The sequence below is a fragment of the Salvelinus fontinalis genome, chromosome 22, assembly GCF_029448725.1.
Source record: "Salvelinus fontinalis isolate EN_2023a chromosome 22, ASM2944872v1, whole genome shotgun sequence".
Classification (NCBI taxonomy): domain Eukaryota; kingdom Metazoa; phylum Chordata; class Actinopteri; order Salmoniformes; family Salmonidae; genus Salvelinus; species Salvelinus fontinalis.
The window spans coordinates 14,402,958-14,418,346 of record NC_074686.1 but is presented as its reverse complement, the minus strand read 5'-3'; the positions used below and the strand labels follow the sequence as shown (position 1 = coordinate 14,418,346).

The following is a 15,389-nucleotide window of genomic DNA, read 5'->3' as shown; positions in this document are numbered from 1 at the left end:
ACAAGCTCCTCTTCTATTGTCACGCCCTGACCTTAGAGATCCTTTTTATGTCTCTATTTTGGTTTGGTCAGGGCGTGAGTTGAGGTGGGCATTCTATGTTTTGTGTTTCTATGATTTTCTATTTCTATGTTTTTGCCGGGTATGGTTCTCAATCAGGGACAGCTGTTTATCGTTGTCTCTGATTGAGAACCATACTTAGGTAGCTCTTTTTTCCACCTGTCTTTGTGGGAAGTTAACTTTGTTTGATGGCACTTTGCCTTAAGCTTCACGGTTTGTTTTGGTATTGTTTATTGTTTTGTTGGTGACATCTACTATTAAAAGTATGTACGCTGACCACGCTGCACCTTGGTCCTCTTCTTACGACAGCCGTGACATCTATCCAAAAACAACCTCAATTTAGCATTATAGAAACTTTAAATAGTGTGTTTATATCCGGAGTAGGGGGTAGGGAATAGGGAGTAGAGAATAGGGACGAATAGGGAGTAGGGAGGGGCAGCTGGAAATGTGCTGTGTGAGAGTTTTTCTGACCAGAAATTCCATCCACGAAAACTGTGACACGCATCACACAGGGACCGTGTTCTCTACAGATGTAGGATCTTAATTTGAGCCAGTGCTAAAGCAGGAAAATAATCCTGCAGCAATAGGAAATGTGAATGATTATCTGGATTATAATTGGAAATTTTTGTAGGGGTTGATTCAGTTTTCGTAAGGGAAAATCAAGTCTGAAATTTCAAAGTGGAAATTACAAACTTCAGAAGCCTTTTAAAATCCCAAATACAACCCAGTTTACAATTTCCTGCATTACTGGCCTACCTCCAGCTCTGTCTCCCAGCGGTTGATGTCATCTGTAGACTGGTTCAACTTCTCCAATTCCCCCTGTTTACACATAACACACAGGAGACAGGGATGAGGGAAGGAGGAGAGAGGACAGGAGGGAAAATTGAGAGGAGGGAGAAAATAGAGAGAAGGAGGGAGAGAATAAAGAGAGGTGGATATAGGGTGGAAAGAGAATGAGAGATAAAGAATGCAGAGATTGGAAAGAGAAAGGATGGAGTGCGTAAATAGAGAGAAGAAGGAGAATGGAATGAGGAGAATAGAATTGGAGGGAAAGCGAAAAAGATGGAGGTATGAAAAGAAAAGCAGGGGAACGTTAATTCAAATATGTCATGATCTCAGCCAGGCCCTAACACATCTGGAGATGGTTAAACGTTGAACATGTGTGTGTGTGTGTGTGTGTGTGTGTGTGTGTGTGTGTGTGTGTGTGTGTGTGTGTGTGCGTGTGTGTGTGTGTGTGTGTGTGTGTGTGTGTGTGTGTGTGTGTGTGTGTGTGTGTGTGTGTGTGTGTGTGCGTGTGTGTGTGTGTGTGTGTGTGTGTGTGTGTGTGTGTGTGTGTGTGTGTGTGTGTGTGTGTGTGTGTGTGTGTTGCCTCTAGATATCCTTCACTTCTCTTTACCACCTCATGTCCCATTGTCATTCCGACATGCATAATAACGTAATAACATCAAAATATCTATCTTGCTACAATAATAACAGCTATGCTAATCACTGTACCTGGATCCTGGGGTCCAACTCTTCCTCCTCGTGAGATTCACACTCTTCCTCTGATCTGTTTCCATGTTCCAACTTCTCCATATTTCTTTGTTTTTTGGGGGGTTCTTTGAACCAGGGTGCTACACAAAATGCGACCCCCGCCGAGATGAGACTTCTGCGGCTAGTTTAGTTCAGGCGGTCCGTCTCCTCTGACTACACCCATAGAAGACTCAACAGTATAATAGAATCCACAGCAAGCTCGCAAATACACGAATATACTGCAGTTAGATAGAGAATGAGAGATGCAGGAAAACGTGTCTGTCTGTAGCTCATTATTGAAATGAATCCCACAGAAGCAATAGTCGGTTCTGCTGAAAGCGACTTTCCCCGACAGATACTGACCGTGTGAGTGAGTTAGAGGGTTTCCACTAGTTACCAAAGCCAAAAAGTCATATTTGGCTTATTCGTAAAAATTCAGGAAACAAACATTAGATTTTTGGTCTCAATTTAAGGTTAGTGTTAGGCATAACGTTAGCAGTGGGGTTAAGGTTCGGGTTAGGTTTAAAATCACATTTTAAGAAGATACATTTCAGAAATAGGCGGGGTTTATGACTTTGTGGTTGTGGTAACTAGTGACGACCGCGTTAGAGAGGGGCGAGAGCGAGAGAGAGAGACAGAGAGATGAAGAATGCAACAACCTAAGAAAGAAATTGAGAGACAGAGAGACCCAGAAAACCTGAGCCTACGCCTTCCCTATGGTGAATCACTAAAACAATACAGAAATACACTACGGAAAAAGAAGGAGCAGCTCAATGTAATTGAAGAATCCATAGACTCTAACCACTTCTGGGAAAATTGGAAAACACTAAACAAACAACAACAAAAATAGTTATCTATCCAAAACGGAGATGAATGGGTAAACCACTTCTCCAATTGTTTTGGCTCTATAACAAAGAACAAACAGCAAAAACATATACATGATCAAATACAAATCATAGAATCAACTATTAAAGACTACCAGAACCTACTGGATTCTCCAATTACATTGAATGAACTACAGGACAAAATACAAACCCTCCAACCCAAAAAGCCCAGTGGTATTGATGGTTTCCTCAATGATATTATAAAATATACAGACCACAAATTCACATTGGCTATACTTAAACTCTTTAACATCATCCTTAGCTCTGGCATCTTCCCAAATATTTGGAACCAAGGACTGATAACCCAATCCACAAAAGTGGAGACAAATTTGACCCCAATAACTTCCGTGGGATATGCGTCAACAGCAACCTTGGGAGAATCCTCTGCATTATCATTAACAGCAGACTAGTTCATTTCCTCAGTGAAAACAATGTACTGAGCAAAAGTTAAATTGTCTTTTTACCAAATTACCGTACGACAGAACACGTATTCATCCTGTACTTTACAAACAAACAAAACAAAACAAAGTCTTCTCATGCATTGTTGAATTCAAAAAAGCTTTTGACTAAATTTGGATGAGGGTCTGCTATACAAATTGATGAAAAGTGGTGTTGAGGGAAAAACATACAACATTATCAAAATCCATGTACACAAACAACAAGAGTGGCAAAAAAAAAACATTTCTTTCCACGGGGCCATAGGGTGAGACAGGGATGCAGCTTAAGCCCCTCCCTCTTCAACATATATATCAATGAATTTGCGAGGGCACTAGAACAGTCTGCAGCACCAGACCTCACCCTACTAGAATCTGAAGTCAAATGTCTACTGTTTGCTGATGATCTGGTGCTTCTGTCCCCAACCAAGGAGGGCCTACAGCAGCACCTAGACTTTCTGCACAGATTCTGTCAGACTTGGGCCCTGATAGTGAATCTCAGTAAGACAAAAATAATAGTGTTCCAAAAAAGGTACAGTCGCCAGGACCACGAATACAAATTCCATCTAGATACCGTTGCCTTAGAGCACACAAAAAACTATACATAGCTCGGCCTAAACCTCAGCGCCAAAGGAAACTTCCACAAAGCTGTGAATGAGCTGAGAGACAAGGCAAGAAGGGCCTTCTATGCCATCAAAAGGAACACAAAATTCGACATACCAATTAGGATCTGACTAAAAATACTTGAATCAGTTATAGAACCCATTGCCCTTTATGGTTGTGAGGTCTGGGGTACGCTCACCAACCAAGAATTCACAAAATGGGACAAACACCAAATTGAGACTGTGCATGCAGAATTCTGCAAAAGTATCCTCAGTGTACAATGTAAAACACCAAATAATGCATGCAGAACAGAATTAGGCCGATACCCGCTAATGATCAAAATCCAGAAAAGAGCCGTTAAATTCTACAACCACCAAAAAGGAAGCGATTCCCAAACTTTCCATAACAAAGCCATCACCTACATAACCTGGAGAAGAGTCCCCTAAGCAAGCTGGTCCTAGGACTCTGTTCACAAACACAAACAGACCCCACAGAGCCCCAGGACAGCAACACAATTAGACCCAACCAAATCATGAGAAAACAAAAAGATAATTATTTGGCACATTGGAAAGAATTAACAAATAAACAGAGCTCTGACTATGTACAGACTCAGTGAGCATAGCCTTGCTACTGAAAAAGGCCACCATAGGCAGAACTGGCTCTCAAGAGAAGACAGGCTATATACAGACTGCCCACAAAATGAGGTGGAAACTGAGCTGCACTTCCTAGCCTCCAGCCAAATGTATGTACAGACACATATTTCCCTCAGATTATACAGATCCATAAGGAATTTGAAAACAAACCCAATTTTAATAAACTCCCATATCTACTGGGTGAAATACCACAGCGTGCCGTCACAGCAGCAAGATTTGTGACCTGTTGCCACAAGAAAAGGGCAACCAGTGAAGGACAAACACCATTGTAAATACAACCCAAATTTATTTGTATTTATTTTCCCTTTTGTACTTTAACTATTTGTACATCGTTACAACACTGTATATATACATAATAAGACATTTGACATGTCTTGATTCTTTTGGAACTTCTGTGAGTGTAATGTTAACTGTTAATTTTTATTGTTAATTTCAATTTTGTTTATTATCTACTTCACTTGCTTTGGCGATGTTAACATATTTTTCCCATGCCAATAAATCCCTTGAATTGAAATTGAAATTGAGAGAGAGGGAGCTGTGGCGAGAGATTAGATCAAATGGGAATTGGGGATAGTGCGCCCCGTTTCTGACCATTAAGTTGAACGTAGAAGCAGGCGCGAGAGGATAAAAGAGAGCACAGAGAAGGTGAAAGGACTGCGCTCACTGTATTGTCATAGTCATACTGACGTGTTGTGTATTCATGTAGAAGTCATGAATAACTTCATACTGAATAAGAAATGTATGTTCAGTACAAGTTCAGGGTGAACAAGTTATATGATCAGGTTTATAAGCAGCTGTAAGAGAGAGAAGAGAAGAGAGAGAGAGGGAGAGAACTTTGTATAAAGCTCCTGCCCTCCAAACACACTCACTGGAATGGCAGTGTGGTCAAGGGGTTGGAAGGATCGCCTTGCTCAAGTAGTATTTTACTGGGTGACTTTCACTTCTACTGGAGTCATTTTCTATTCAGGTATCTTTACTTTTACTCAAGTATGACAATTGGGTACATTACTTTTACTCAAGTATGACAATTGGGTACATTACTTTTACTCAAGTATGACAATTGGGTACATTTTCCACCACTGCTCATTTGAGTGTTGACTGATGTGACACCCCCCACACACACAAACATGAGGGATCACAATGTTCTCTCAATGTTCTGTCTACGGTGTGCATAGCATATATAGAGTATAGTTTTCAAGCTGCCATATCTATGTGATCATTGTCTGAAAGTGGTTCAGTGGTTCATTTCACTAGAGGGACAATCTAGATAAGGTGCTGCTGCCACCTAACGGACCTCTGGAACTCCGTCAGCTAGCCTACACACGGCAGTTTGGATTTATTGTAGCCTAGACAGTACACCCCCACATTATCTTTACGTAAAGTGTGTGAACTGAAAAGCCTGCCTCATTCATGTTGGAATGAAGACAGTTATAGAAATAAACGTCAGTATAAATCATTGGTAAATGAAGTTAGCCTAGTGTCATTACAATAAGTAGGCTAGGCCTAGGCTCCAGCTTTTAGCCCACGTGTGATTACGCTTACTATTATATAACATTTCTAGACAGTGCCTATATAATGAGATTAGGCCTATATGCCTACTGCTCTATGTAGAATAGCATTACTTTGAATAGGGAATACATCTGAAACGACACCCTATTTGCATTTATAGTATTGAACGTTAGTCTCTGGCTGCTTGTTGAGAACCAAACAATAATTTCGTATGGAGGCACGGAATTTATCGATGACAGCCCTGTGCCGCGTCTCAGCCTGTCGTCATCGCGTTGAATCGTTAAGGGGCGTAACGTTCCACAACGCGTGCGTAACGTATGTATGCGACCCCAGAACGGACTGCTCCCCGCTGATCTCATCGGTTAATGGACTACTGAAAGGATGAGGGTTTGAGAAAACACCTTATTGTTACCGAATACCGTGAAGCCAGTGTAATGCGATAGTGAAAAGATCTTGTCTCTCTCGCCACGCGCATGGCGCGTTAAGGGAAACTGTAGGCTACAGCTGTCTGTCCGGTCAGCTGTTCTTATATACCGAGAGACAGCAGCATCACTAGGAGGGCACGAGACCACAGACTAGTCTATACCGGCGCCCCGGACCCCCACAGACCAGACCGCCAGGACTAACTGAGAGGACAGAGAGAGGAGGGCAGAGAGAGAGAGAGAGGAGGATGGAGTTTAAGCAGCTGGTGGAGGTGGCGGAGAAATGGTGTTCGTCGGTTCCGTTCGATCTGATCTTTGCAGAGGAGGATGATGAGAGGAGACTGGACTTCTACGCAGAACCGGGAATCTCATTCTATGTCCTTTGTCCCGATAACATGACGGGAGGGACCGAGAATTTCGTAAGTGTGTGTGTGTGTGTTTGTGTATGCGTTTGTGGGGTTGCAGTGTTTTGGGGTTTGCTTCTCGGGTCCCCCGGCGCAGTGTGTGTGTGTGCGCAACGGGAATGATGTCACTGCAGTTTGATTTGGTGCACCGGACTATAGCACGCCTGGCGCGCATGTTGTTTTGGTCGCATTATATGCCGCGACCTCTTTTATCTGCAAACAGTTGGGATAACCCGCATTGAGCTGCTATGGGCATGCCGCTTGTCCTGCGCATATAGACACAGGCCTGCAATAGCAGTGCTGTTGTTGTTTTGTCCGCTGCTCTCTAGTCCCCACTCTACATCAGCTGGCCAGAGGGCGCGGACACCACAGTTCTCCTGGCGCGGCGCCCGGCAGTAAATAGATTATGTCAGCAGTCGCAGCGGTTGTGGGGCCTATAAGGACTCAGGGCCGTGCATCCCTCCATATGCAACTGGCAGTAATACCTCATGTTGTATACATTTGCTATGTAAATATGTAATGCACATGCAGAGTCACTCAGCTCCTCTATGTTGCAGATGTGTTTTCTCATGTAGGCCTGTTTGGTCTCTAGTCTGTTTACTGCACTAGGTCCTATCCCCTCCATCTCTGCCACTTTCTCTCCCTCCTGTCTCTCCCTCTCTGATTCACTCTCTCACTATCACTCCCTCACACACACACAAACTGTTTTGTTCTTCTATCCTCGTGGGGACCTAAAATGTATTCCCATTCCAAATCCTATTTTCCCAAACCCTAAACCTAACCCTTACCATAAACCTAAACGTAACCCCTTACCCTAATTCTAACCTTAACCCTAATTGTAACTCTAAACCTAACCCCTAAATTTAAAATAGCCTTTTTTGGGAAATGTCCCCACAAAGGCGAATTTACCTTGTTTTACTCTCCTTGTGGGAACTTTTGGGGATTTTAGGTCCCCACAAAGATATAAGAACCAACCCACATACACACACAAACACACACACACAGTGCTGGGTAGTCCCAAGGGCAGACACTGGCAGTACCAGTCTGCAGTGAAATATGGTACCCCTCTCTCTCTGGCTGGCAGATTAGATCCTGTTACCATGCCAATCAATACTGCTATCAGCAGGGGGAGACACACACACACACAGTGAATGCACCGCTCCCTCTCGGTCACAGGGGGACACCGTTTAGGGTTGGCCAATCCCTGGAGAGCTCATGGGAGTGCCAAGGCTTTAAGTTCAGGAGGCTAACACAGTCTTGTGGCACATGGATTCAAACCCCGGTCAGTTATACCTGTGTGATTCACTCACGTCCATGTCCAGTATCTTGAGGTTCTCTCTCTCTGTGTGTGTGTGTGTGTGTGTGTGTGTGTGTGTGTGTGTGTGTGTGTGTGTGTGTGTGTGTGTGTGTGTGTGTGTGTGTGTGTGTGTGTGTGTGTGTGTGTGTGTGTGTGTGTGTGTGTGTGTGTGTGTACGTGCTTAACTACAGCAGTAGTTGTTCCAGTAACACTCCTACTTGAGCTCCTGTCCTTGAATGTCTATGTTATCTCGCTCTCTAATCTCTGGGTTTTACTTCTACTAGCTGTACTCTGACCTCATAGAAAACTCAGTGTATCGACCCAACGTCTACCATGTATATATATATACCTTTGACATTAGCACAGTATTACGGTAATAATGTGACAATGTGGCTACATGGGTTAGGTTAATAACCTGTGTGTGTGTGTGTACAGCATGTATGGAGTGAGAGTGAGGACTGCCTGCCATTCCTACAGCTAGCCCAGGACTACATCTCCTCCTGCGGAAAGAAAACACTGCTAGAGGTCCTGGACAAAGTCTTCACTTCCTTTAGACCTGTAAGTAGCCTAACGCTGGGCCTCCCGGGTGGCGCAGTGGTCTAGGGCACTGCATCGCAGTGCTAACTGCGCCACCAGAGTCTCTGGGTTCGCGCCCAGGCTCTGTCACAGCCGGCCGCGACCGGGAGGTCCGTGGGGCGACGCACAATTGGCATAGCGTCGTCCGGGGTAGGGAGGGTTTGGCCGGTAGGGATATCCTTGTCTCATCGTGCTCCAGCGACTCCTGTGGCGGGCCGGGCGCAGTGCGCGCCAACCAAGGGGGCCAGGTACATTTACATTTACATTTAAGTCATTTAGCAGACGCTCTTATCCAGAGCGACTTACAAATTGGTACACGGTGTTTCCTCCGACACATTGGTGCGGCTGGCTTCCGGGTTGGAGGCGCGCTGTGTTAAGAAGCAGTACGGCTGGTTGGGTTGTGCTTCGGAGGACGCATGGCTTTCGACCTTCGTCTCTCCCGAGCCCATACGGGAGTTGTAGCGATGAGACAAGGTAGTAATTACTAGCGATTGGATACCACGAAAATTGGGGAGAAAATGGGATAAAAATTTAAATAAAATAAAAAGTAGCCTAACGCTACGCAATAACACAACTAGACTACTCCTACATAACAACTAAACTACTCCTACATAACATAACTAGACTACTCCTACAGAACATAACAACTAGACTACTCCTACATAACAACTAGAATACTCCTACATAACATAACAACTAGATTACTCCTACATAACATAACAACTAGACTACTCCTACATAACATAACAACTAGACTACTCCTAATAACATAGCCTAACGCTACGCAATAACACAACTAGACTACTCCTACATAACAACTAAACTACTCCTACATAACATAACTAGACTACTCCTACAGAACATAACAACTAGACTACTCCTACATAACATAACAACTAGACTACTCCTACATAACATAACAACTAGACTACTCCTACATAACAACTAGACTACTCCTAATAACATAACAACTAGACTACTCCTACATAACAACTAGACTACTCCTAATAACATAACAACTAGACTACTCCTACATAACATAACAACTAGACTACTCCTACATAACATAACAACTAGACTACTCCTACATAACAACTAGACTACTCCTACAGAACGTAGCAACTAGACTACTCCTACAGAACATAACAACTAGACTACTCCTACATAACATAACAACTAGACTACTCCTACATAACAACTACACTACTACAGAACATAACAACTACACTACACCTACAGAACAAAACAACGAGACTACTCCTACAGAACATAACAACTAGACTACTCCTAAATAACATAACAACTAGACTACTCCTACATAACATAACAACTCGACTACTCCTACATAACAAAACAACTACTCCCACATAACAAAACAACTAGACTACTCCTACATAACAACTAGACTACTCCTACATAACATAACAACTAGACTACTCCTACATAACATAACAACTACACTACTCCTACAGAACATAACAACTACACTACACCTACAGAACAAAACAACTAGACTACTCCTACAGAACAAAACAACTAGACTACTCCTACATAACATAACAACTAGACTACTCCTACATAACATAACAACTAGACTACTCCTACAGAACATAACAACTAGACTACTCATAGACAATAAAACAACTAGACTACTCATAGACAATAAAACAACTAGACTACTCCTACAGACAATTAAACAACTAGACTACTCCTACATAACAACTAGACTACTCCTACATAACATAACAACTAAACTACTCCTACATAACATAACAACTAGACTACTCATAGACAATAAAACAACTAGACTACTCCTACAGAACGTAGCAACTAGACTACTCCTACAGACAATAAAACAACTAGACTACTCCTACATACCATAACTAGACTTCTCCTACAGAACATAACAACTAGACTACTCCTAAAGACAATAAAACAACTAGACTACTCCTACAGAACATAACAACTAGACTACTCCTAAAGACAATAAAACAACTAGACTACTCCTAAAGACAATAAAACAACTAGACTACTCCTAAAGACAATAACCACTGTTAAATATCATCCTCTCCCTCATCTCGGTCTTCTTCTACTTCTCTCTCCCATTTTCTCCCCTCTCTCTTCATCTCTCTCCATCTCTCTCTTTCTCTCCCTTTCTCTCCTTCTCTCTTTCTAGTTGCTGGGTCTACCAGACATAGATGATGAGACGTTTGAGCAGTACCATGCAGGCGTGGAGGAGGAACCAGAGCCGGATCACCAGCAGATGGGAGTCAGCCAGCAGTGATGCCTACAAAAGAGGTGTCCGACCGGGCCACAATAATTACCCACGCCTCTGGTCTCATCCCCTGCATCAATACACAGGACCAACGACCCTGTAGCGACTATACAAAGTCATAATGTATACTCAGATTCATAATGTTCACATACACAGGACAGCCGGACAGCCAGCCCACTGAAATGTACCATTGCATTCTTTAACTTGTCAAAAGCTTTGCTCTCCAGATATTGCACTCCTTCTCATGTCTCACACACACACACACACACACACACACACACACACACACACACACACACACACACACACACACACACACACACACACACACACACACACACACACACATAGCCGTGCCATACAACATTATTATTAATGTCATTCATACAGCAGGCTACAACATATAGTTTCTATTACTAACCACCACCATGCTGGTTCTAGCATGATAAACATGACACTCTCCAACCTTGCTCAGCATATCCACCTAAAGACAAACAATCAACTAGTCTAGCAGCAACAACATACTCCCTCCCCAGCCTGGCCACCCAGACATAGCAGAGCACTGTCACTGTCAACCATGTAACACCTGACTGGAACCATCCACTGTACCACACAATGCTAGCCAAACCAGCACATTGTTGTGACCTTGTAACAATGTTAGCGGTGAAAATAGAGGGAGGAATAGAGAAGAAATGTAATCCTATGTTAGAAACTGTCCCTTATGTACTGCTGTGAAGTTGGCCAAAAGCTGCTGTATCTGTGTGTTTATTTCATATTGAGTGTGTGTGTGTGTGTGTATTTGTGCGTGTTTTGTGTGGGTGTGTGTGTGCGTCACCACCATCAGTGCACTGCTATGCTTTTACTATCCCCACGGACCTGAAGGAGTAGGATGAAGTTGTGTTTAGACACTGATCCGAGGTCATTTTTCCCCGTTATTGGGATTGGGGAAAGTAAACTGTTCCTAGATCTGTGTCTACAGGCAACGTCTACCTGCAGCGGCCTTCTTCCACCTTACTAAACTAGGCCTACACTTGTTACTCTCTCTGAACATGGCAACTACGATAGATGTAAGTCTCTCTTCCGAATGCTTTTAAGTCTTTACTTTGGCTTATGAACACAATTTTTAGTTACATTATTTAACTGAATGTTTGTCATGCTAATGTGTGTTTTTATGTTCTGGCCTCCAGTGTGTGTGAAGGTATTCAATAAATAAATGTGTGGAGGGAGCAGTGAGTCTGACTGGGTTTTTGATATGCAAATATAATGTACATATTACATATCTATATTAAGTATGACAATTATATATCTGCCAGACTTTTTATAAACATCTGCTATGTCTATAGCCTAATCTGTGTCCATGCAACTTTTGCTGATGTTCATGGGCTTGATGTCACTTGACCACACACACACACACACACACACACACACACACACACACACACACACACACACACAGAGAGAGAAGGAGGAAGACATTAGGGCAAACCTTTTGCATGGCCCGGTGTCCTGGTTGGGCGGAGTTTGTAGATATTAGACCATTCCATTGGTCTTTAAGCTAAATCTCCACTCATCCAGGAGACCGGGATGAGTCAAAACGAAGTCGACCATTGCTTAGCTCCTGTCAACAATCACAGTCAGCAGACGAAACTACAGCAGAGCAGATAGAGATCATAGTGACGCCGCTTTCGTTTCGACAGTCTGTAATCGAGAAATGTCGAGAAGGTGCATACATAGTCACTAAAGTGGTCGGACCTACTGTCGCGGTGTGGGACTTGTGCGGCAAACCGCCATGATCATAGCGCATAAAATATTGGAATGATGCCGCGACGCACCAATAAACTTTGATATGGAGAATGAAGCGATTTGGCAGTCAATTTTGTCTGTCGAGAATCAGTCCGTTATCGTGTTTGATTTAACTTTTGACTTTTCAAGACACTTTTATTACTTTGGCTGTTTTTGCTGTTAACACAACTACTGGACTGGACACTGTCATGCGCTCTATGTCTCTCTTGTGACATCGAGTTTCAGCGTTTTTTCTAGGCTATTTATGGTTTATTTGAATAGTGACATGATATAAACACTGATATATCGATTAAACATCTATCTGAAGCTTTGCACATTGTGTAGGACCATTTTCAACACCTGTCCCTGATGGGCTTCATGAGAGTGAAGAGCACTTTCCAGGACTGTTCTGTTTTATAGACCTTATAGGACTTCATATCTTGGGGAAGTTAGAATAGGACAGGAGCCACCATGGGTGTCTGGCAGAGTAGCCCCGTGGCTGAGAGTCGAATCCGGGCGTATTCTAGCCCTGTTGAACCCTCTGGAAGCAGCACTACCCCAGGGTTCAGATACACAGCCAGTCCTGGCGGCCCCAGAATTCCCTACACCGGAGGGACCCGACCCAGCTCCTACCACCAGGTGTGTGTAATGATAGTGGTTTGGAACCATACTTCCATGATGAGTAACTGCCTGAGACCTGAAGATTTGTGTTAGCTCCCCAAGGCTTCAGTTCAGGATGCTAACACAGTGTTGTGGCACACAGGTTCAAACCCCGGGCAGTTATACCTGTGTGATTCACTCACGTCCATGTCCAGTATCTTGACGTTCAGTGTGTGAGTGTGTGTGTGTGTGTCCACCAGTCAGGGATGAGTATACCACATGGTGGCCAGAGCAGCAGTCTGGACCAGGAGGAGACAGATGGGGAGAGAGGAGGAGAACACCAGATGATGATTGGCTCTCTACCACTTCACCTGTCCCCTCACCTACTGGGAGGTAGGCTAAAGTGTGTGCGTGTTTTTCCGGTCCTGACTACATCAAGGTTTCCCTCTGGGTGCACGTTTTGGTTTCTGCCCTAGCATTACAAAGCTGATTCAAATAATCAAAGCTTGATGATGAGTTGATTATTTGAATCAGCTGTGTAGTGCTAGGGCAAAAACCAAAAGGTGCACCCAGAGGGGGTCCCGGGACCAAGTTTGGGAAACCCTGGTCTACATGATATCTTATTCCACAACAAGAAAACTGTGTTGTTCTAAAGCCTCTCACTGGGTAGAGAAGAAGAGGATAGATAACAAATGTGCTTTCTCCCTGTGAAATACACATACACCCTCTTCTGTTGTGGGGCGAGAGGAGCACATTAGGCCACAGATAAGCACGTACTTCCTCCATGGCACATGTCTCACACACACAAACACAGGTTTTGTACTGGAGAGTGAGTGTCTGTCAGTCTGTAACTTATTGAACTTTTCTTAAAGAACCGTGCTTCTACACCTGCATTCTAGCTGTTTGGGGTTTTAGGCTGGGTCTCTGTACAGAACTTCGAGATATTAGCTGATGTACGAAGGCCTATATAAAATAAACTTGATTGATTGAATGTCATCATAAATTGACCTTTGGTCATTATGCAGACATGACCACATGGTTGACCTATTTTTTTCTATTTCTCTCTCTCTCTCTCTCTCTCTCTCTCTCTCTCTCTCTCTCTCTCTCTCTCTCTCTCTCTCTCTCTCTCTCTCTCTCTCTCTCTCCTCTCTCTCTCTCTCTCTCTCTCTCTCTCTCTCTCTCTCTCTCTCTCTCTCTCTCTCTCTCTCTCTCTCTCTCTCTCTCTCTCTCTCTCTCTCTCTCTCTCTCTCTCTCTCTCTCTCTCTCTCTCTCTCTCACACACACACACACACACACACACACACACACACACACACACACACACACACACACACACACACACACACACACACACACACACACACACACAGTTTGTGGCGAGACCGAGAAAAAGGTCTGGTTGGATGGAGTGTGTGCTGACATGTCCTGCTCCATTTTCCCCAGGCTTTCTCTGTCCTGTGTGCAGTAAGTTTGTGGCGTCAGATGTAATGGAGATGCATCTGATCATGTGTCTCACCAAATTACGACTCCGCCACAACGGTGAGTGTGTGATTGTATATCTCTCTGTGTACGCCCATTAATCTGGTTAGTCTGCCTGTTTGGCCTGCTGGTTCAGGATGCCTTCTGATTGGCTAGCATGGTATGTCAGGATGATGATTGATCTGTGTGTGTTGTGTCCCAGAGGATGTTCTGATGAAAGATAGTGGGGAGTGTGCCATCTGTCTAGACGAGATGGAGCAGGGACACACCATCTCTAGACTCCCCTGTCTCTGTATATACCACAAATGGTAACCACACACACACACACACACACACACACACACACACACACACACACCTACCTACCTGACTACAGTAAGATGTTACTTTACTGGTAGTCTCCCTCGCTCTTTCTCTCTCTTTCTCTCAGGTGTATAGACGAGTGGTTTGAGGTGAATCGTTCGTGTCCAGAGCACCCCTTGGACTAAGGGCTCAGATTCCCACAGAATATCTACCATCTATCTACTTCATCCACATCGTCATGACATGCTGGCCTATGAATCTACTTCATCTAGATCTATGTCTGACCTGCTGGTCTGTGAATCTACTTTACCTATCAACGTCTGACCAGTGACACGAGCCTGTGAAGTTTAGCAGTGCTGGAAATTGCCAGGAACCTCACGATACGATATTATCATGAAACTTACTTAAAAAACAAAGTTTAGTCATTTAGCACAGTGGTTCCCAGGGTGAGCGCGGGGGTCTCAGTCCAGCTTTAAACCTACTCTTGAAAGTTGTAATAGTATAATGCACAAGGTGCAATTTAGAAATTGGCCAGTGCATCATCAGTCCTCTTGTGACATTAGTCATTGCATACCTTAGAGAGCTATTTATAACTTGTC

The 15,389-nt window shown here is 43.6% G+C and overlaps 3 protein-coding genes across 3 annotated transcripts in view; 2 read left to right on the top strand and 1 right to left on the bottom strand.

Annotated features, from left to right (window-relative positions):
* Positions 1-2,592, bottom strand: part of LOC129819909 (SH3 domain-binding protein 5-like) — a 20,375-nt gene extending 17,783 nt beyond the window's left edge. The window contains exons 1-2 of the mRNA XM_055876600.1: positions 1,552-2,592; positions 814-876 (exon numbers count right to left, since the gene is read on the bottom strand). Of these exons, the coding sequence (XP_055732575.1) occupies positions 814-876; positions 1,552-1,632 (144 nt within the window). The 5' untranslated portion in view covers positions 1,633-2,592. The remainder of the gene's footprint in view (positions 1-813; positions 877-1,551) is intronic.
* A 3,352-nt stretch (positions 2,593-5,944) lies between these two features.
* On the top strand, positions 5,945-11,852 carry mturn (maturin, neural progenitor differentiation regulator homolog (Xenopus)). Its single transcript, XM_055876598.1, has 3 exons — positions 5,945-6,493; positions 8,211-8,333; positions 10,528-11,852. The coding sequence occupies exons 1-3, from the start codon at positions 6,323-6,325 to the stop codon at positions 10,633-10,635; spliced, it is 402 nt and encodes a 133-aa protein (XP_055732573.1). The 5' UTR covers positions 5,945-6,322; the 3' UTR covers positions 10,636-11,852.
* Positions 11,853-12,099: 247 nt separating this feature from the next.
* LOC129819905 (E3 ubiquitin-protein ligase znrf2-like) lies at positions 12,100-15,327 on the top strand. Its single transcript, XM_055876596.1, has 5 exons — positions 12,100-13,047; positions 13,269-13,401; positions 14,452-14,547; positions 14,690-14,795; positions 14,918-15,327. Exons 1-5 carry the CDS (start codon positions 12,880-12,882, stop codon positions 14,973-14,975), a joined length of 561 nt encoding a protein of 186 aa, XP_055732571.1. The 5' UTR covers positions 12,100-12,879; the 3' UTR covers positions 14,976-15,327.
* The last annotated feature ends 62 nt before the right edge of the window (positions 15,328-15,389 follow it).